This window comes from Sipha flava, unplaced genomic scaffold, assembly GCF_003268045.1.
Source record: "Sipha flava isolate LNK unplaced genomic scaffold, YSA_version1 125_pilon_pilon, whole genome shotgun sequence".
Lineage (NCBI taxonomy): Eukaryota > Metazoa > Arthropoda > Insecta > Hemiptera > Aphididae > Sipha > Sipha flava.
This window is the reverse complement of record NW_020271751.1, coordinates 365,015-387,169: the sequence shown is the minus strand read 5'-3', so window position 1 is coordinate 387,169 and position 22,155 is coordinate 365,015. Positions and strand designations below refer to the sequence as shown.

Sequence of the window (22,155 nt, the reverse complement as noted above, 5' to 3'; positions counted from 1 at the left end):
TTATTTCGTGATATTTTTATTCAGAGTTAAGGTAGTGTATTTGTTGGGATACAGTAATCATAAAAATATTGGAATAATCTTTTGTAAACCCGGGCATTGCTTACACTGTAATTTACCAAAATTCTGAAATATACTCAAAGCACGATTATTATCTTTATAAAGTATAATAAAACCACTCGTTTTAATGTAAATCACTAAATATCTAGATTCATTTAAAAATGGATTAAAGCTGATTAAATAATAAAAATTGTGTAAAAAGAGTAAACTGTATAGTTGAAAATTTGGTAATTAAAATTATATCCATCGTCCATAGCTTGAATATACATTTTGAATATTTTGAAGAGTTATTAGTTAATATATTTGTATTGTATTAATAATATACATACAGATGAGATGTAATCTTATGATGCGATTATAATATATATATATATATATATATATTATTATCATGAACATTTAGAGTTATTAATTGTAATAAATAATAAATTTATATTTTCTTCTTCTCTACTAAAGGCCTTGCCTTGTCGTTGCAAATTTGATTCACCATTCCTCCTGAGACGGAGGTACGTGTTGGGCAGCCGTCCGTTCGCAATGTGGTGCGGTGTTGAGGTGGCACACACAAGAGTAAATTATGATAAATAAATATACAGTATGTATATGTTATAAATATATATATATATATATTTAAATGCCGTAAAGCCAAAACAATTAGTGTCACGTTAGTGTTCGTAAAAAAATTACAAGAACCAAAAGACAGTCAATGGCCGAAATAAAAAAATAACCGAAAGGCACCAGACTCTACTTAACTCGCTTACGGTCGTTGGCAGAGAGCGAGTTCGTCCGCGGTGCGGATCCACCGTGTGTTGCCGGCGGCTTCCCTGCTCCACCTCAGCACCTATCAAGGTGGTAGGTGGGAGGTTGTCGTCGGCACTGTCGCGGCCTTTGGCGTGGCTGGACAAGAGAGTGCACGCGATACGTAATGGTCGGAGTACTATTGTACCCACGACCACTACGGACCGTGTCACTCCCTGTTAAAAGCCAGTATTTTCATGTCTATGTATCGATTACAGTCAGTCTTTCTCATCATTTCTACTATATATACTTTCCTTGGTCTACCTCTACTTGCTCAACCTTCAAGTCCATTTATTTGTCTTTCAAATATATTTGTCATAAATAAATTGTGCCTCAATAGGTGACTGAACATTTTTCCACTTCTTTCCTTTATGGTGTTAAACAGAATTATTTTTTCCCCTATTTCGTTTAGTATATCTATGTAACTTTTCATTTCTGTCCAGCTAATTTTCAGCGATATTCTCCATGTCCATATTTTCATGGCTTCCAACTTCTTGTCTTTTTCTTTGATGGTCCATGTTTCGAAGCCATATAATAGTACAAAGCATTGGTCAACATTTTTTCTCATCTTTATATTAAGTTTTTTGTTTGTAAGTAGCTGTCGTTTTTGCATAAATGCTCTCTTTGCCATAAATATTCTTTGTCTAATTTCTATTGAGCATCTATCATTGCTAGTAATCGTACTTCGTAGGTAGTTAAATTGTTGAACTTGCTCTAATAAGTTATTATCTATTTCCAATGTCACTAAAGGAATTTATTTTGTTTTAATCACCACCATTGTTTTTGTTTTATTTGCATTTATTTTCATTTGACTCTCCTGCAATATTTTAGTGAGGGTAGTTAGAGATTTTTGCATATCTTTTTCCGATTCAGGCACTAAAGCAATATCATCTGCAATACGTATACAGTGAATATTTTCTCCATTTATACTTATTCCTTTAGAGCAGTGGTTCTCAATCTTGAGGGGACGCTCTCCTATGGAGGCGTGACAACATTTTACGGAAGACGTAAAAATGTTGAAAAAAAAACACAAAAAATGATAACGTTGCCGTTCTCTATGCCGTGCCTTGCCGCTGTGTTGGTCGCCTCCGTTTTCGATTTTTTTTTTTATGCAAATAATTTAATTTAATATTAGAAAAACTTCATTGAAGTTGTATTCTTATTAATCCAATAACCAATATATTAAAATATAGTTTACATATAAATATTATGCATACATCAATCTTATATTAGTGAGAGGGTGGGATGTGAACTCATAAAATAGTTTTAAAGGGGACGCGGGCCTCAAAAGGTTGAGAACCCATGCTTTAGAGTTTCTCTTTTACTTGCCTTTAATTTATTCCACAAATAAATAGAACATATAAGGTGATAAAATATAGTCTATGTTACTCAGGGATAATTTAACATTCTAATGATGAAAGAATTTTTAAAATCTGTCCAGTTATTTTTGAGATTATTGCGAACAATCAAACAAACATACGTTGTATCTTAATATAAAAGTAAGATAAGATAAGATTTAATAAATAAATGTTATCTTCTCGTTTTGTTGATGAATTGTTTAATATTTATTAAATAAATATTAAATTAAATTTAATAAAATTTAAAACTTTTAGTATTAATTTAAAATAATGTTTATATTTTATATTCTTGTGGAAAAATACTTTTTTTTTATACAATTGTATACAAGGTAAAGACAATATTTTTAGTAAACGATCATCAACATCTGAAAACTCTCATATAATGAACTTTTTGTAAAAATTGTAAAACAAACATGGAAAAATAAAATTATTACAGTATTTTCTACATTACAATTATTTATATCATCAAATCTCATATCGATATTCGTATTTAGTTGTTTAAAAAATTGCTATATTTTAATTTACTTAACACTACAAAAATTAATTGTTTCGTAAAAAAAATGTCCATTTAATGTATTGAAAAAATGTTAAGATATAGATAATTATTTTTAAACATTAAAAGAAATATTATACATGGTAAACCTAAAACGAAATAGTCAAAAAATGACTCATTGAATTATGAACTATTTTTCTGAAATAAGCTTAAATATATCTGTTTTCAAGCTATGTAAGATGGCACAATTAATATACCAACAATGATCGCTTCAGTGGTAAAATAATTTCCATCGTTAAGATTAATTCATACGCATTGTTCGACTCAAACGCAAGAAAGAATGAACAACTTTCGTATAATATCCACCAAAGGAGTAATTTCTTTTCAAATTAAGAGTAAACAGAAATAAGTATTATGAAAATGTTTTTTTTTTTTTAAAAAGAAATAAGAATTGAATTTGAATTGAATTATTATTTATGATTAATGTAATTTTAATATGTTGATAAGTACGTGCACATGTTCTTGTTTTAGACTTTTAACAATGTTAGATTATAAATTAATTTTTTTTAGTCGATAATATGTGCAGTATTCATACTTTAGTGCTTATTTTTTAAGTATAGATATGTATCATGTATAAATGAATATTACTAATGCTTCGATGATAATTGCAAATTTTCAAAACTTAAATCTATGAGCCACGGAAATAACTTAATGTTATGTTTTAAAATGCCCAATTATAATATTTATTTTGAAAAGTATTTGAAATAAAATTAAAATTGTATTTTATAATTTACAAACCATATCATACTAAACATATACTATACTTATTCGTAATTTTAAATAAGATATGAGTACTTAAATTGTAAGAAATATGTTGGTTTTTTTTTCTATAAAATGGGTTTAATTAATCAATTACATATATTCCCATTTCACCTAGTTAGGAATAGTCAGAAACTACCACTGATCAATGAGGGAATCGATTTTGGTTTCTTTTTTACTATTGGTAAACCATATACATTTTCTTGAATTTTGCAGTCGTCTTGATTTCCATTATTTGATTTTATAATTGCTTTATCACTCTTATAAATTCAAAAAGAAGTATTTTAAGTCAAGTAAATCAGTTTTTTTTTTCTGAAATATTTAAAGAAATAAAAATAAAAGTAATCTGTTGTCATATTTCAAACATCAAAGTAAGTGTAATTGTACCCAAGTAAATAATATTGACATTGTCAAAATTGGTGATTTGTTAATACTATATTAAACGATTTTTTTTAGTCCTGAAATTAAATTTTCAAGTCATATAACGCAATACATTAATTTACATAAGTATACATATAATCTTGATGGGCAGAATTTTAAATTATCTATTCTGGCTGTTTTGAATTCTTCGAAGTATTGAGAATATCAGAAATATATCTATTTGAAGTCTGCATATTTTTTGATTTAAAATATTACACAAAATCAAAAATTAGAGCAAACCTTAAAAAAGTATAGTGAAATAAGTCAATCAAAAATAATAATTTTCCTACTTTGCTTTGGGTTTACTTAATCTTAGATTAAATCATATTTTATTTTTAGTCATATTGGTAAGTGATAAGGAAATTTTACAGATTTAGATATTTAGATTGTTTGCTTTTGTGGTAAGAGAACAATAAATATAACAATGGAAGATTGTGTAAGAATAAAATTGGTTGTGTGATTAGATTTTAAAGTATAAAAATAATTTAAAATTTTTTTGAAAATTGTTATTTATTTATTTTATATATATATATATATATATATAATTGGAATTAACTTGAAAATTAGAAGATTAAACATTTAATTTAGTATGTTGAAGTTTTATGCAATATGGAGTGTAATATTTTTTTATTTGCTAAGTTTTCTTGTATAAGAAATATTTGATCGTCGATTGTGTCAGTTAAGATTTGTGATGAAATTGAACGATTAAGTTTCAATGATTTTTCTCTTGATGTGTTTTTATGATTTTGGCTTTAGAGTTAGTGTTATATAACATTTTATACATAAGGTTAAGCGGTTGTTTGTTAGTTGAAAATGTATCAGGATTTTATAATTTTTATGGATTGGTCTTTGTAAAAGAAAAAGAAAATTTAAACACAATAAGCGATACATTTATTATTAAATGTTTATAATTATTAATATTTTTTAAAAAATAATTTTGAATCACCATAAAATACTGATTACATAGTTCATCTGCTACATATAGACGAAATATTATTGCATCTTATCTACATTATCACCCATACATTTCTAAACATAAAATATATTAACTATAATGAAGAAAATAGTTAACTCTTATCTTCAAAGCAAATACATTTTAAAAAATATCTAAGAACTATATTTTAAAATTTAGTTATATAACTTTTAACTTTATCAACTTTGAAGTTGGTGGCAGATTTGTTAATTGGTCTTCAATTTGTCGACTCATAATGAGCTATATTATTCTATTTTACATCACTTGTCACTAGTACTCAGATTAGTGATCATCCAATTTCTTAATAATAATTTTAGATGATATGTAATAAAATTGTATAAAATAATAGAGATAATGTAATAGCCTTTAGAGTTTTTTTTTTTAAAAGAAGCCGAAAAAAAGATTTTTAGAATTTTTTATTCCATTCCAATATTGTTGTGGGTTATAATCAACAATAACGTGACAAAGAAAATATGTTGTTGTTGTATCGAGATATATTGTGAGAATAAATAAATGTAATCATATCTTATGGTGGATGATGTTTTGCTTTTCGATAGTTAAAAGGCCAAAAGTTGTACGTAACAAACACTATTTTTCTGAGAAGAGCAGTTTAAAATTTTATATATTTTTAAAACTAAATAACTTATTTCATTATTTTTTGTTTGTCAATATTAATTTATTTTTAAAATTATATTTCAAATAATATGTGTTAGCTTCGTCACTATAATGATTTATACATTAACGATATTATGTATTTTTTTTAAATTTAAATGAGTCTTGTTATAAACAACAACTATAAATTGTTATCACATTGGTCAAGTACGGTTTTAGATGAAATCAACTTCTATATCTGATTAAATTTTTTAATTAAAATTGAATAACCAAATTTATATAGCTCATACATTCAGGACTTATTATACGTCTGCACTTAAAAATCTGTGTTGCATAAAAAAATACTAATATTTGAGTACCAAATAAATATGTTTACAGCGGTGTAACTATTATAGGACAAAGTGAGGCAGTGCGTCGAAACACCAGAGCGCAGGGAATTTTAACGGATCTAAGACAATTTCGAGACCATTCCTCTTTAAAATAATATTGAAAATGTTGATGTATTTTATAGTTAGTTCCCAAATCATAAGTAGGAATTCCAGTTACAATTAGTATTAAATTAGAATAATAATTGATGCAATATTCAGTAATTTTATTTATAGATATAAACTTAATTTAATTTTTCTTTTTTTTTGAATTTTTATGTAGTAATAGTAGTATTAATTTATTTACTTCATGGCTATTTTTCCTATCTAGCTATGCCACTGAATATTTGTAATGGTATTTGACTTGACTGAGTTCTAAACCGTAGATTTACTCAATGAGCTTATAAAAGGATATTGATTTTTATTTTGTTATATTTCTAAAATAGTAGTTTCTATTTTTTACACTTATGATTCAATTTTAGCATATAAAATGAACGGATTGAAATCCAAGATTACTATATCTCTAAGTTTTGATAGACTGTGAGCTATTGTGTATTAATATATTTTAGAAAATTTAACAATATATATATAACGTCATGGCCGTATTCAGGGGGAGGGTTTTCCGGGTTCAAACCCCCCCCAAAATTTGTTCAACATTTTTTTTTTGCCTATTCACTTGATGTTTTTTTTCTGTATTCAATTGAAATTCAATAGAAAAGTGTTTCTTAATCAATCGTCTAAGTCGCACATAAGGTAAATTATTATCCCAGACGTATTATTATTGTGTAAATAAAATAGAATTGTCTACGAGAATGTCTACGCGCAAAAATTGAATCTAAAACAGTGCACTGCTTTACGACGGGTAAAACTATGTATACAATGAGATAAGATCACGACTGACGTTATCGTTGTCGCCTGCCCATAGCTTTGGCTGTTCATATGGACGCACCAGAGTATTTACGTAGTTATTTTTAGTATTCTTCAAATTTTGATAGTGTACATACCTTATTAGAATAATCGTCGATGTTTAATTTCAACTCGAATAGAACTAATTCGGATAACCGATTACCGAATCATTTTTCTTTTGGATTCTCGTCATACAACACACCATGGCGATGCGCCGTAAACATTGCTGTTAAACGTTTCTATTGATCTGAATTCCGTAAGTATATTTACTACCATTTTTTATTTAATAGTTTTAGAGTTATATTATTTATAAAATATCATAGCTCATTTATTTTATACCAGTTTATATGTTGGACAGTTAATGTAATTATGTACCTGCATAGTCTCTATATTATAGATATCAGTGGTGTTTATTCAGTGTGCAAGTTATGCATTAACGCCCAACTTTAATTATACATATTATCATTTATGAATCCTATTTATTTTAATCTTTTATTTTATTTATTTATTTTATTTTGATATGTATAATATTATGTAGCACATCTTGTAATTATTGTAATTTTTCGTGTAAGAAAATTAATGTCACAAAAAAATTACTTTTATAAAATGTCTTCATTTATCTTATTCATCAATATACAATTTAAGTGGCATTTAGGTTGATTTTAGACATTTTAAATAGATATTTCCTAAATAAAATTTTTAGTTATAACAGCTCCAAAATATCTATAAACACGGGCGAATTCTCACTTATGCACAATATGTTTATTTTTAGAATTAATACACAAAAATTAAATACCGAAAATGAAACGAGTTCAAAGACAATTGGACATCACTGCATTTACACAAATAAAAAAAGATAAGACAAACAATCCAAATTCTGAATTTCAACCAGTTGAACCTACTAATATTAATTATTCGAATAAAGATGTTTCTATTGAACAAGCTTACTTAGAAGAACTTCCCTCAGTTAGCAAAAATAGTACTGATATTCACAACCTTACTTCAATGCATAGCAATTATACTCCTTCTGTTTCTACCATGTCCAATAATTTTACTAAAACACCCATAGTTGGAGTAAATGATATTGGTAATTATGTCCATAATTTAGAAATTAACGATTTAAAAAAAGAGGAACTCTTAAAAACTCCGTGGGTTCCTTCTTCAACATATATTTTCCCTGTAAAAACCAAAAGAAATTTACGATTTCAATTATCTTGGATAAAACGATTTCCATGGCTTAGTTATTCACAATTATTTGAAGGAGCATTTTGTAGACTATGTGTTTTGTTTGCTCGAGAAAAAGGAGGTAATGGTAGTCATCAAAAATTAGGTGCACTTGTTTCTAAAGAGTATACTAATTGGAAAAATGCTTTGCAAGACTTTCAATTACATGCTACCACATCTTATCACAAATTGTGTGTCGAGAAATCTGATAGTTTTTTAAAAGTGAATGAAGGAATATCTAAAAATATAACTGAACAACTCAGTATTGAACGTTCTAGACAGATTGAACAAAATAGAAAAATTTTACTTTCTATTATAAAAACCATAATTCTTTGTAGTAGGCAAGAAATTGCTTTTCGTGGATCAAACGATTATGGAAATGTAATGAACATAAATGATTTTAATGACGGAAATTTTAGAGCTCTTTTACGGTTTCGTGTAGATTCAGGTGACACTACGCTAGGAGAACATTTGAAAAATGGTCCAAGAAATTCTTTATATACTAGTCCTGGTATTCAAAATGACATAATTTCTATTTGTGGTGAAATAATCAAGTCAAAAATTGTCCAAAGAGTAAATGCTGCCGAGTGCTTTTCTGTGTTAGCGGACGAAACTACAGATATTGGAAGAATTGAACAAATGTCTGTATGTTTGCGTTATTATGACCAAAAAGATAAAAAAATCCGAGAAGATTTTTTAGAATTTACACCGGCTGTTGATCTTAGTGGAAAAGGACTAGCAACTTTGATAATGGGGTGTTTACAGAAGAACAGTATACATTGTCAATTTTTAGTTGGACAAGGTTACGATGGAGCCTCTGCCATGAGTGGATATTTACATGGTGCTCAAGAATACATAAAAAAAGATTTTCCCATGGCACTTTATGTACATTGCAGTGCTCACTCGCTCAATCTAGCGTTGGCCAACGCCTGTTCATTGCCCTCAATAAGAAACTGTATTAGCACCATTCAAACTGTTGGAACATTTTTTCGCTCATCGGCTCAAAGAAGTGAATTATTGAGAACAACTATTATCGAAACTCTTTCAGAGACAAGGCATACCACATTAGTTGCATTATGTGAAACTCGTTGGGTTTATAAGCATGAAAGTGTCATGCGGTTCAAAGAACTATATCCCGCTATTATTGTTGCATTGGAAAAATTGGAGTCATCAATAAATAAAGAAACTGCTCAAAAGTCTTGTCAGTTATTAAGTACAATTAAAGACGCTAAATTTGTTATACCTCTCGTAATAATTGAAAATATTTTTTCGTATACATTGACATTGTGTAAACAGCTACAGACAATTAATGCTGATTTAGTCGAAGCATGCAATCATGTTGATGATGTGTTAGCCGTATTAGACGAAATGAGAGAAAATAACAAACAACATTTTTCAGACCTGTTTTCTGTTGTTGCCATCATGTTGAATAAAAATAAAGAAGACATTGTTTTGCCTCGTATCGCTAATAAACAAACACACCGTAGTAATGTGCCCTCTCATAGCTCTGAAGAGTATTACAATTTTAATATTTTTTTGCCATTTCTCGACTATATCAGATCACAGCTTTGTGATAGATTTCAGAAACACAAATCTTTAATAAGTTCATTACAACAAATCATTCCAAGTAAATGTATAATCGCTACCAATGAAGAAATAAACGACTGTGTAAACTTTTATTCTCAGATATTGATTGAGCCTAATGCTTTCAAAGCTGAATTTGCAATATGGAAGACAAAGTGGCTAAAAGAAGGATCTCGCCCAAAAACAGCAATTGCAGGACTTGACAATTGTAACCCTCTTTTATTTCCTAACATAAGGAAACTTCTACAAGTCTTAGTTACTATGCCTATGTCAACAGCGACACCAGAAAGAACATTTTCATCTTTAAAAAGATTGAAAACGTATCTCAGAAATTCGACTAGTGAAACACGCCTCAATGGATTGGCTTTAATGTCAGTTCACCGGGACATCAATGTTGATCCAGAAGAGGTACTTACTCAGTTTTCAAAATCATCTAGAAAAATAATGTTACTTTAAAATTAATAATCCTATAAATTGTCAAATTAAAAAATGTAAGTTACATGTTTTAATAATTATTAAATATACTTACTCTAATTATAATTATATAACTATAAAAATATTTACATGTAAAATGTGGTTGTCAATTGAAATACCTTACGAGTAGTAAGTATTAAAGCAGAATGTATATTATATAATATGGTGAATAATATAAGTACATTTTTAAACCTAAAAACTAATATGGTTTGAATTGGTTAAAATTCTAAAAATCATGTTCTAGTTTCATCTTAAATTGAAAACCCCCCCCAAAAATAATGGCTGGATACGGCCATGTATAACGTAGTAGTTATCAGTTCTTGGAAGTGTTGGCGTGAAGTTTCATGTGAGTTGAGATTAATTTATAACTTGAGATATTAGGATAAACAATATCCTTGAAATTATTTCATATTCCTATAAAGTTTGGCAAGTACATCTTTAATAATAAAAGTTAAAGTGTAGTTTGGTAAAGTGTATTGATATCTGACTTGAAGTTTTATGTGTGTTGTTGATAAGGTTATTATCAGTGATATTGACTATGGGTTTGGAATTGGTTAAGAGTACCCAATGAGTAAAATACTGATTAAGTAGTTAAGAGTACTCAATGGGTAAAGTACTGATTAAGTTTTCATAACCTTAAACAGAAATATTGAAAATTGTGTTGGTAGCTCGTAAATTTTGAAATTTTTAATTTGACATAGATTAAAGTTTTTTTTCTCTATTACAGTGCTATTCTTATAATTTTAATACTCCATACTATAAATAAATATTACATTTAAATGGTATCATAAAAGATTATTTATCTATTATAACTTTCAAAAACCTAAGCAATCATCTAAAATACACATGGTTATAAGTTGTCTGAATAATTTAAAAATATTAAGCAAATTAATGACACGTTTGTGGGTTTCCAATCATAATGGAATCAATGAGAGTGGACAAATACATGTAAAATAACTTCATTAACTTTGATGAAACACCATCTAGAAAAACTTTTCACTGCAATTTGATCATCACGTATAAAGTATTAAAACATTTAACTCAAATTCGAAGATTTTAATCTCTCCAAGAAACCCGCGGTATTATCAACGTTCTAAGAAAACTGGAATCTATCATTTATATGATAAAATCATTATTTTATTTTAATTAATTTCTAATTTACAGTTAAACAATAAATGCTTTTTTTTTTAAACATAATATATATATATATAAATAACAATAAATTGTATATTGTTTATAGCGTAATTTATTAAAGTAATAATTTTAATTGGAAACAGATTCTATTACAAAGAACTATGTTTTGTTGTTAAAAATATTCTAAATATATAATTTTTTTCAGTATTTCAATATTTGTTGAATTGTTTATTAAACTTCATAAAAAATAAGATTTGGTGGCCATTAAGTTCGATCATATAAGTTTATCGATCAATTGATTTGTTTTTATACTCATTCCAAATATTTTCGAACTGTACCTTCTTATTAACTGTCCCTTTTTTTTTTTTAATTTTACTATATTATTGTTTATTGAATTAATTTTTAATTCAGTTTCACCTTGAATTTCAATAATAATGTCTATTACATGATGAATGTGTGAATGAGCTGTATAAAACTGACTATTATAATGTTTATGAAATCTTTCCGTTTCATTAGTAGTCTTCGGATTATTAATCGGTTTACAAGTCCATAATGTCGGGTGAAAATTGCTGTCTATTGTAATATAATTTTCTAAAATCTAATTGGTAAATATAGAAGTAGTATTTACTAGAGTTTGTACTAGGTGAAACCGACATAAGTTTACAAAATCCATCTGAAACTTCTTCAGGGTGTAAAAAATGTAAGTCTAAAAAACATTTCATCCATTTGCCAATTTCCAAATTATTGTTTAAATGTTTAGTCATTAACATTTTGTGTTGTTGAATATGTTTAAATCAATTTTGCCCTAAAATAAAGTTACAATATGTTATTTTGCAGTTTGGAAAAATTTGCAACAATGCATTATGCGAAGCTTTTACAAAGTCAGCATGAAAATTTCTTAAATTTCTTATTTTACCAGTTGTTTTAATATATATTTTATAACATTTTCCACATGTTGACGTAAGTATCATTACGATTGCTACTAAAAAAACAAAACGTTACAGGAACATAGAAATTGTTTATATTTACATGAATAATATAAAGTTGAATCAAATATAATAATAATAATAATATAGTCTAGTACATTTTAAAATAATTATTAATAATAAAACTTTTAACTACCTGTAAAATAAATTGTATCAAATTTCAACCATAACACCTAGTTGTATTAAAAATTACTTCATTACACTAGCTAGTTTACTTTAATTAAACTTAAGTATAGTATTTTTCTGTATAAGTAAACCCATCTTTTACTTGGGATAGGGTAGATATTTTTCATAAGAGGGAAGTAGTTCAGTATTTCGTTATAACCTTCGCAATTTAGTTTGTTCACACATATAGCGATGATTTATAACACTTTCTTTTATTTTTTGGATATTTTCTTTTGGTCTTTGTAATGTAATAATTTAGATATGTATCGTGTATGAAAAAAAAAAAAAATACTGTATTCTTTAATAAATTTATATTATTTCACATTTATTTTTAAGTTAATATTTGCACAATTTCTAAATTATTTTAGGGTTTTAAGTTATTAAAAATTATGTGAAATTGTTTCCAAAATGGAAGAAATAATTTTATTAAATAATTTTATAAATTTAATGTCTAAGTATATATATTTAAGTAAGTTACATCAAAGTAAATGTTATAGAAGTAATGGAAAAATCTAATTAATTTGATGTAGGTATGTTATAGGATTATCAAATAAAATTGTTGGGAGTAAGTACTGTACAATAACCTCTGAATGTTCTTATTGCCAATATCTCGTTCGACAAATATGTAATATTTGATACAAGCAGATTACTTGAAATTTAAAATTATGTAAAATATATTCACCGTAAAAATTAAAACCGTTTTATTAAATAAATCATATTTTATTAATGTTACATTATTTTTGAAATTTACTATAAAGATGATGATTTAATTTATGAATATGTATATTAATTTTGAAACAAAATTTGAAAGATAACATTATTGCTACAAAGTTTTGTGTCGCATTGTATGAATTTGAACGTAAATATTGAATATCAATGGAACTTTTGGTTATATTTATTTATTCCTTTGTTTTTGTAGGAATCACAAAAAAAAAGTCAAATTTATGGTTTACTTTTCCACCCAAAGTCGTTTTTGAAATGGGATAATTAATGGTTTTAAATTTAAAACTCAATGCTAACACTACCATAATATTGACTAATCCATAAACAGTTTTCAAAAAGCCGGTTAATATTTAACAAAAAAAGATAATTAATTCATCCATACTTTTATATTAATAAAATCATTGTTTTTACACAAGTGATATATATATATATATATGCATATATTTTTTTTTGTAAGGAGCTTCTTATATTTGAACAGGAATATTTAATAATAAAAAAAAATAGGAAAGAAATTACATAATGTTGTAATGAATTTGATAGTTTGAAAAATAGGAATAAAAATCTGATTATTCTATATATTATATATATTCTATATCAGATTTATCATTATTATTTTTAATGCTTGTAAATTTAGAAATTATGTATAACCTACTTATGAAATTTTAAGTATTATGTTTTTTTGTTGTATTTTTTAAAAGTTACAAATAATATTATAAACACTTAGTGTATACTTTAATAAAATTGATGGTTTAGTTAGGAAATAATATTTTACTTTTATACAGTAATCTACTAAACTTAAAATAATTATGATATAATAAGTAAAATAGTGGTTTAAACTTTGGTTTTTTAAATCATAAATTTTTTAAAGAAATTGATTTGTACTGAAGTTTTTAATGAAAAAAAAAATGAGTTAAATTAAAACACTATAGTAAATATATTATAGTTTAAAAATAGAAATTAATTTACTATTATATATATATATATATATATATCATAAAAATCAATTGTGTGAATTAATATTTATACATCATAAGTATTTCATATTGAAAGAATGTACTAATTACAAATACAAACTAAAAATACAGTAAATTTAAAAAAATAATCACCTGAAGTAAAATATACTTTTAATATATTTTAATAATATTATTATGAATTTTAAAAAATTTAAAAAAAAATTATAATTACGTTAGATTTTAAAAATCGTTAGTGATTTTAAATTATGTATTTTTTTTTTTTTTTGTTGAGAAAAATCGTAATACAATAAAGAACAGAAAGAGTCATAACAATATTTTAAAATAAATTAAATCATTCAAATCACATTTATTATCTTAATTAAAACAACATTGTTTAATTTGATACATTTTTAACATTTTTAATTGATAGTTAGTAATTTCTATTTATTTTAAGGACTAAATAAATATTTTATTTTCACAAAAATCATAATGTCTACAAGAGCCCCAGACTCCTCTCAATTTCTTTTTTTTTTAGTTTTTCAAAATTTCATGTTTAAAAATAATCAAGACCATATAAATTTAATTTACATAATATGTCATTCTAATTTAAATAAAAAACATCAAACAAACAAATAATAATGAAATTTTTAAAATACAATGAAGATTTCTACACTGTAGTACTTTATACAGTATTACCCTATATATTTCGAATCTAAGGAGAGTTTATTTTAGAATAAATTTAAAATTGAAAAATGTACTGCGTGGATATTATGGTTCCTAATACTTTCTTTGAGATCTATTTGGAACTTAAAATTTATTAGATCTTATCGAAAATTACATTATGTTATATCGAAATAGCAATATATTTGGCTTTATTTGGTCGTAGACTATGATGCTTAATGATAATATCAATATTTTCATTATTATTCTTAATAAATATTTTAATTTAATTTTATATAGTGAAATCATTAAATTATTAAGTGATGTCATTGTGTGAATGTATATTCTTGATTATTATTATTTATAATGGGTTTTTGTAGTATAAAACAGGTGTTGGTGTTAGATATCTACAGTAACTGTATAATTTCACTCTATATGCGCATTAAACACATTCAGCATACGTTTAATGTTTGGTTTCTGCCACGTTTTGTAGTTACATTGAAAAGTAAAAGTATTTCATTTACTCTGTATCTGTTTTGTGCAAATAATTATTCAGTTTTAATTTGTAACATTTTATTTTTGGCTTTCTTTAAAATTAAAAAAGTTTATGAAATTTGGTCTGTATTTTATGGTGTATTTTACTGATTAAAAAAAAAAAAATAATAAAAATAGAAAATGAACTTCTCTCTAATTGTTTTATAAAATATTAATGACAGCTATTTTTATTGAACCTGAAATTTGGTTTTATTTCAAAAGATAAAGTAAGTTTTTTTTTTATCTCGAACACTTCCTTTTAGTTTTGGTTATTTCTTTGTATGGTGAAATCATAAAATTTACTTATGGAACTAACTAAGCTATTCACATGTTGTTTTGCAGATTACGTGATAGTTTGATTAACGAGTTTTGAATGAAAGTTTATATTCGAAAGAAACGCTTTTAAGTTGACTCTTAAGAATAGCAGGTCATAAGTTAATAATTATCAGGGTCGTCTATACTCAAATGTGTGTATATAAAACAAATTTAATTTTGTATATGCAAGAGTGTTGTAAATAAATGAAATTTATTAAATTATAAAAAATCTAGCAAAATAAACTATGTAAAACACATAAATTGAGTTCAAGAGTAATAAATCTTTCGCTGAATATAGCAAACTACGTTAGTGTTTATTTTAAGAACAATTATGTGTAAACGCATACAATAATAAAATATTTAAAAATTAAATTTAAGTATTAAATAAAAATAAAAATATAGATTAGAATTGCTCATTTAAAAAATATAAAGTGAAATAAATTTTAAAATAATGTTTTATTTGGTCATACTAGTAATGTGACTCCAATTAATGCGAATCAATGATTTCAATGAATGTTTGTAAAAGTTCACTTATGTATCATGATGAATAAAACAATACACTACTATTTAAATTTCTTAAATACATAAGTAGTTAAACCGAAAGTGATGTCAGTTCATTAGTATTTTAGTCTTTACGATTTTATTTAGATCATTAGGACAATTAATGGCGTCAATACGATCCCATTTTTCGAACTAGGTTTAACATATTTATTTTTTTATTATTTTAAAACACGAACCAACCTCAATTTAACCCAGACTTTTGCCATTGTTTTATTTGTATATACGAGTACACTAATGTTAAAAAAAAAAGAAAATCCCAAAACTATGTTAGTTTTTAACTTTTATTTTACCTCTGAAATGGTCAATTGTATAAGTTCTTTGATTGATGAAAATACATGTTCAGAATGAGTTTAATAGAAATACGTTAAACTAATGATATGCACGTCTGCTATTTGGAATTGAACGATCCCTACGACATGGAGTTGACAAGATTGATTCACTGCAGAATACATAGACAGTAAAGTAAACCCTAACAATCAATCAACTACTAGTAAACCAACTTAAACCACTCACACATTGGAAAATTACAAATAAATTTTTCAACAATAATGATTTTTTTTTAACTCTATGGAAACACATGATATTTTAAATAACACATAACAGTAACAGATAATTTGTTCGAGACATTTAAATATGATAAACGATTGTTGCAAATGTGCAACACTGCGCATTGAAAGGTTAACGTGATTTTCATACCGGAGTATTATGTATATGTCATTATCAGTAAATGTATGGTCGGTATCAATGATGAATTTATTACCAATATAATAAAAAAATAATATTGGTTTTTTATTCAAATTACATGTGTTTAAATTTTATTTATAGAAACTAAAATATAATAAATGATTAAAAGAAAAATGTATTAAATTGAATTATTTAAATCAATGATCATTATTGCAACATAATAGAATTAAGCAATTATAAAACAATTTTCTGAATGTATTGGTTTTAAGAAAAAAATCTAGTATACTTTATTAATGATAAATTGTTTTTTCGTATAAATATAACTAATTTATTAAAATAAGATTAATATATGTTTAATGTAATGTGGATCATTGAAAAATAATATAATGATAGCACATGATTTATTACCTTCACCTACTCAATAATATTTTTTTCATTTTTGTGACAGTTTACTACTTCATCCATGCCTATATGTACAACTATGAGTGTACTTACAACCCTGCGAGTTCAAATAATGTAGTTATTTCCTAAAACTATGATAATATGAAATATCTTTGCTTGCATAAACTTCCTATAGGTGAGTAAGTATTTCATAATTTATTCACATTAAATCTTCACATCATTGTATTAAAATGCAATAGAGGGATAACACATTATCACATTCAAATTATATTAATCAGATTACTCATAAACGATTATAGTTAAAGGTATAAGATTTAATCGTATGTGTTTTGTGACATCAACAGCGATCATATATTCATAATTAGAAGCAAAAAGTTGTTTAAGATATAAATTATTTATATCATCTTTGTTTATAGACGTACTTATTGTGATTTGATTCGATCCACTGTGCAAATATTACTTTTCACAAACTCACTAATATTTGAACATTATATTTTACAATTTACGAATTTCTTAACTTTTTGTGGTATATTATTTTTTTTTTTTACACAACTAGATAATTTTTAATTTGTTATCAATATAACTGTGTATGGAAATTTATATTAGTTTAAATCTGGTAGGATCGAAAAAGAACAATATAGAGGTATAGATAATTTAAAACATACAACACATTCAAAATTATATTAGTTGTTTAAATCTTTAGAGCTATGCATATCAATGTACGATGAAGAAATTGATATTTGAGATTAATAAAAAATAAATCTTATTGCTTTGCAAGCATGTTACAAAGAAACAATTATTTTATTATAATTTAAAATTTATTCCGATATAATGTCTAATATGAAGAAACTATTATTAATACTTAAAAAAAAATATTTATATTTATGCAGTAAGAAAAATATTTGAGTATCATACTATAATTTTCCAGATATTTTAATAGATTATAAAATATGTATATTTTAGTTTATAAGCATGATACTTGCATTAATTTCAGCATATAATATTGCCTCATCTATAATACAATTCAAATTATATGTTTTAATTAAAATTCTTTTTTGGAAGTTTATTTTTTTATCAATGCAATAATGAGAAAAATAATATAATTATGCTGTTATATTATACCACTTGCCAATCAAGTCCATTTACGTTATCGATTTTTTTCTTGTCATAATTTATAATACAATATGTTTAAGAATTTCATAATTTTCTTTTTTTTCTTTAGTAATCAACCTAAGGTTGGTCTTATAGCATTTTTTTCATACTTCCTTCACTTTTATCTGCTATTGGCCAATCTCTTCTGTTCTCTACAGCTTCAGTGCAGTATCTTTAATAATTATATTTACTATCGTTTTAGGACGTCCCCTACCTCTTTTGCGTTCAATTTATCCTTTCAATTTTCAGTGGTGTATTTTTTCCTTTTATCTTAGAATGTATCTAATTAGTCTCCATCTTCTTTCTTTTATTGAACTTAATAATCTTCTAGGTTCATTTATTTTATTGATAACACTATCATTAGTATGAAACTTTGTTCAGCTAACTCTTAACATCCTTTGCCAAAACCACATTTAAAAGCTTTCTAAATACCTTTTTTTTTGCTTTGTTTATCACCCAAGTATCTGATCCGTATAGAGTTACTTTCCAGACAAACACTTTAACAAATCGTTTTTTCACCTACGTATTCATCTTCTAGCAACATAATAGTTTCTTGCGGTTCGTAAATGCGGTTTTCGCCTGTGCTATCCTAGATTTAATTTCCTTGGTGCTCTTGACATATTGGGTGATTAAACTACCTATGTATTTATAACTGGTTACTTGCTCTAAATTCTTGTTTCCTACTTGAATTTTGAGTTTGTGTGTTTGTCGTGTTTTCTGACACATTAGAATCTTAGTTTATTTCCAGTTTATCTTCCGGTCATATTCTTCAAAATATTTCTGCATTTGTTTTAATGTACTCTTCATAACCTTTTCATTTTTGGTTATTAATGCATTATCATATGTGAATCTAAGTATTTGTTTAAGTTCTGTTACTCCTATTTTGTGTTTATTGAACTTTTTCTTTATTTTTAGTTTGATTATTCGACATATACATTAAATAACATTGGAGACATTGGGCATCCTTGTCATGTGCCTTTCTGTTTTTCTACTGATGCTGATTTGTATTCTATTTTTATTTCCCCTGTCTGGTGTTTGTAAATATTGTAATTAATTGTCTATCCTTGAAATCCACACCTATTTGTAGTAAAGTCTAGAATAACTTTTGCCAGCTGACTTTATCAAAGTCTTTTTTAGGTCCACAAATGCAATCAACGTGATCTTTTCCAGTTTTAATTGCTTCTTTATTAGTAATTTCAGATTTAATATTGCCACTACTGTCCCCTTATTTTTCTTAAAATCATACTGGTTGCTCTTTGATTTTATTTTCTTATCTTTTACGCATTATTTTTACTAGTATTTTCGCTGCATGTGCCATAAAACTTAGTATACGATAGTACATTTATCTGCATTTGCTTTTTTTGATATTGGGATGATAATGCTTTCCTAGAAGTCTTCAAGGATAACTCCTGGTTAATATATTTCCTTTACTAGTTTGAAGAAATTCTTCTTAACTGTTTCTCCGACATTTTGGATGAATTCTATAGGTATATTGTCCACTCCCAGAGCTTTGTTTCTTCTAATTTCCTTTAATGACTAGTAAATTCGTTTTTTAGAATAGTTTTTCCCTGCTCATCTATATTTTCGTTGTTCTAGATATTAACGAGTTCATCATCTCCTTGGTATAGTTTCTCATTATATTTTTTCCATCTTCCAACTTTGTTGCCATTATCCAAGATTAATTTGCCATTCCCATCACTTATTTTATCATTTCTATTAATCTTGTTTTTTAAAAATACTGTTTTTCATTTAAATGCTTGATCCATTTTGTTACTTTTTAACAACTTTTCTATCTCGTTTCAATATTTTTCCACCTATATATCCTATACAGTTATTGCTCCCCTTTTGATTCTATTTTTTAGTGTTCTGTACTCATTACTGAAATCATCTCGGGAGTTCTTGTATTTTCTTCTTTCTTCGATTATTTCAAGTATATCCTCACTAATCCAGTGTTTTCTGTAAATAGATGCTTTTCATTTCAGTGTTTCACTTGGTGCTTACTGTACTGAATTTTTGATACCGTTTCATTTATTATTAATGGAATCAGCTAAATCTAGATTTTATATTTTGGCATTGCTACATTCTGCATCTGTCTTTGCACTTTTTGAGTCTTTAAAGAGCTGTACAATAAATGTTTTCACTATTTTATTTCTTGGTTGTCAAGCTTCTTAAAAACTATAATGCATTTCATTATTAAAAGATTTTGGTCGCTAATAACATCTGTTCTTAGGTACGGTTTGCATATATTGATTCGGTTTCTGAATCGTTGCCTTACCAATATTTAGTCGATTTGGTATCTTGCAATGTCTCCAGGTATTTCCCACGTATATATTTGTCTTGTATATTCTGAAATGTATAAGTTATTGACATGTCATAGTGATTACAAAAGTCTACTAACCGTTCTCCTTTATCGTTTCTCACTCCAAGTCTGTAATACCCGACTGCTTGGCTATCCACTCCCTCTTCTACTACTACTGCATTTAAATTTTTCATTATGATCAAGTTATCTTCTCATTTTGCTAATTTAATAATTTCTTCTATCCCTGAATATACCTCATCGACTCTTCGTAATTTGCGTTGGATTTTGGCATATATACTTTAATTATTATGTTATTTAAATGTTATTTAATTTAGCCCTGATGGTTATTAAAGCAAGTCGATCGTTGTACGTGACTTTATTTATAACCTAATGTCTCCATTTTTTGTTAAGAATGAAAACTACGCCAGTCTTGTTGGGTGTTTCTGCTTCCAAGTATATTATCCTAAATTCACTAAATCTGAAATCACTGTTATTTGGCAATTTTATTTCAGTTACCCCTGAATATATATTTCCAGTCTTATAATTTCTACTTTAATATTTTCTACTTTTCCACCTTGTAACATCGTTTCAATAATCCACGTTCCTACATGTTTCCAATGATTTCGCTAAATGACGATCTAATGCCTTCCAAAGTATCTGTGCTATAAACATCACTTATTTCTTCGTTTCTCTTTATGCTGTTTACTTGGGATAAAAATGTAGTGGTTTCCCTCTATTTCCACATCGCAGTTGTAAACCCTATTTCTAGGTGTTACTCCCCAGTTATCCTGATATTACGAGCGCAGCTACTTATTCCTAGGTACTCGATAGGTATTCGATCGGTATGGACTATCGTGAGTGTATTCTATCCCCCACCCACAGAGGTAATAATTCTACGAAAAACAATTTTATAAGATTGATTTTTATGAATATTTTATGTATTCAGTATTATCTTACTTATTATTTTAATTGGCTAAATACGATATTGATTATGATATTTTAAACAAAATACTGAAATTATTTTTTATTTTAAAGGTTAGAAGTTTTCAAACAAAACAATTAGGATAAATCAAAGTAAAATAGTTGTAGTAGTACCCATATCTCAAATAAAATACAGTTTACAGCAATATACATGCCATTTAACACTATTTATCAAAATATTAAGATTTTTTGAAAATGATTTAATTTCATTGAATATAGTCGTTAAAAAGGCAGAAAATGTATTTACTTTTAATTGAACTATTTTGTGTATTGAAAAAATAAAACGAGATAAAAAAAAATTCTTTTCAAAATATATTATTTTATTTAATATGTTTAGTCATTAATGCATTTAAATGTTCGTATATTTACGAGTATATAATGAATACAGTGTCAATAAATTAATTTTTTTTTTCGTGTTCCATTATAATACTTAAACTATTGATATTTTCAGACAAATTTAATTTCCAAAGAATTTTATATCATTATGTTACTTTGGTAATATTGTAATGATTGTGATTTAAAGAAA

General features: G+C 26.1%; 2 protein-coding genes and 1 pseudogene across 3 annotated transcripts in view; 2 read left to right on the top strand and 1 right to left on the bottom strand.

The window, feature by feature from the left end:
* Positions 1-22,155, top strand: part of LOC112694229 (neuronal growth regulator 1-like) — a 327,174-nt gene that overhangs the window by 11,968 nt on the left and 293,051 nt on the right. The gene's annotated exons all lie outside the window — the stretch shown is intronic.
* LOC112694228 (52 kDa repressor of the inhibitor of the protein kinase-like) lies at positions 6,498-10,077 on the top strand. Its single transcript, XM_025569637.1, has 2 exons — positions 6,498-7,054; positions 7,571-10,077. The coding sequence occupies exon 2, from the start codon at positions 7,600-7,602 to the stop codon at positions 10,060-10,062; it is 2,463 nt and encodes an 820-aa protein (XP_025425422.1). The 5' UTR covers positions 6,498-7,054; positions 7,571-7,599; the 3' UTR covers positions 10,063-10,077.
* LOC112694237 lies at positions 11,621-20,842 on the bottom strand (annotated as a pseudogene).

Excerpts from the sequence above, each read along its gene's own strand:
- LOC112694228 (XM_025569637.1), top strand. The coding sequence starts at position 7,600 with ATGAAACGAGTTCAAAGACAATTGGACATCACTGCATTTACACAAATA.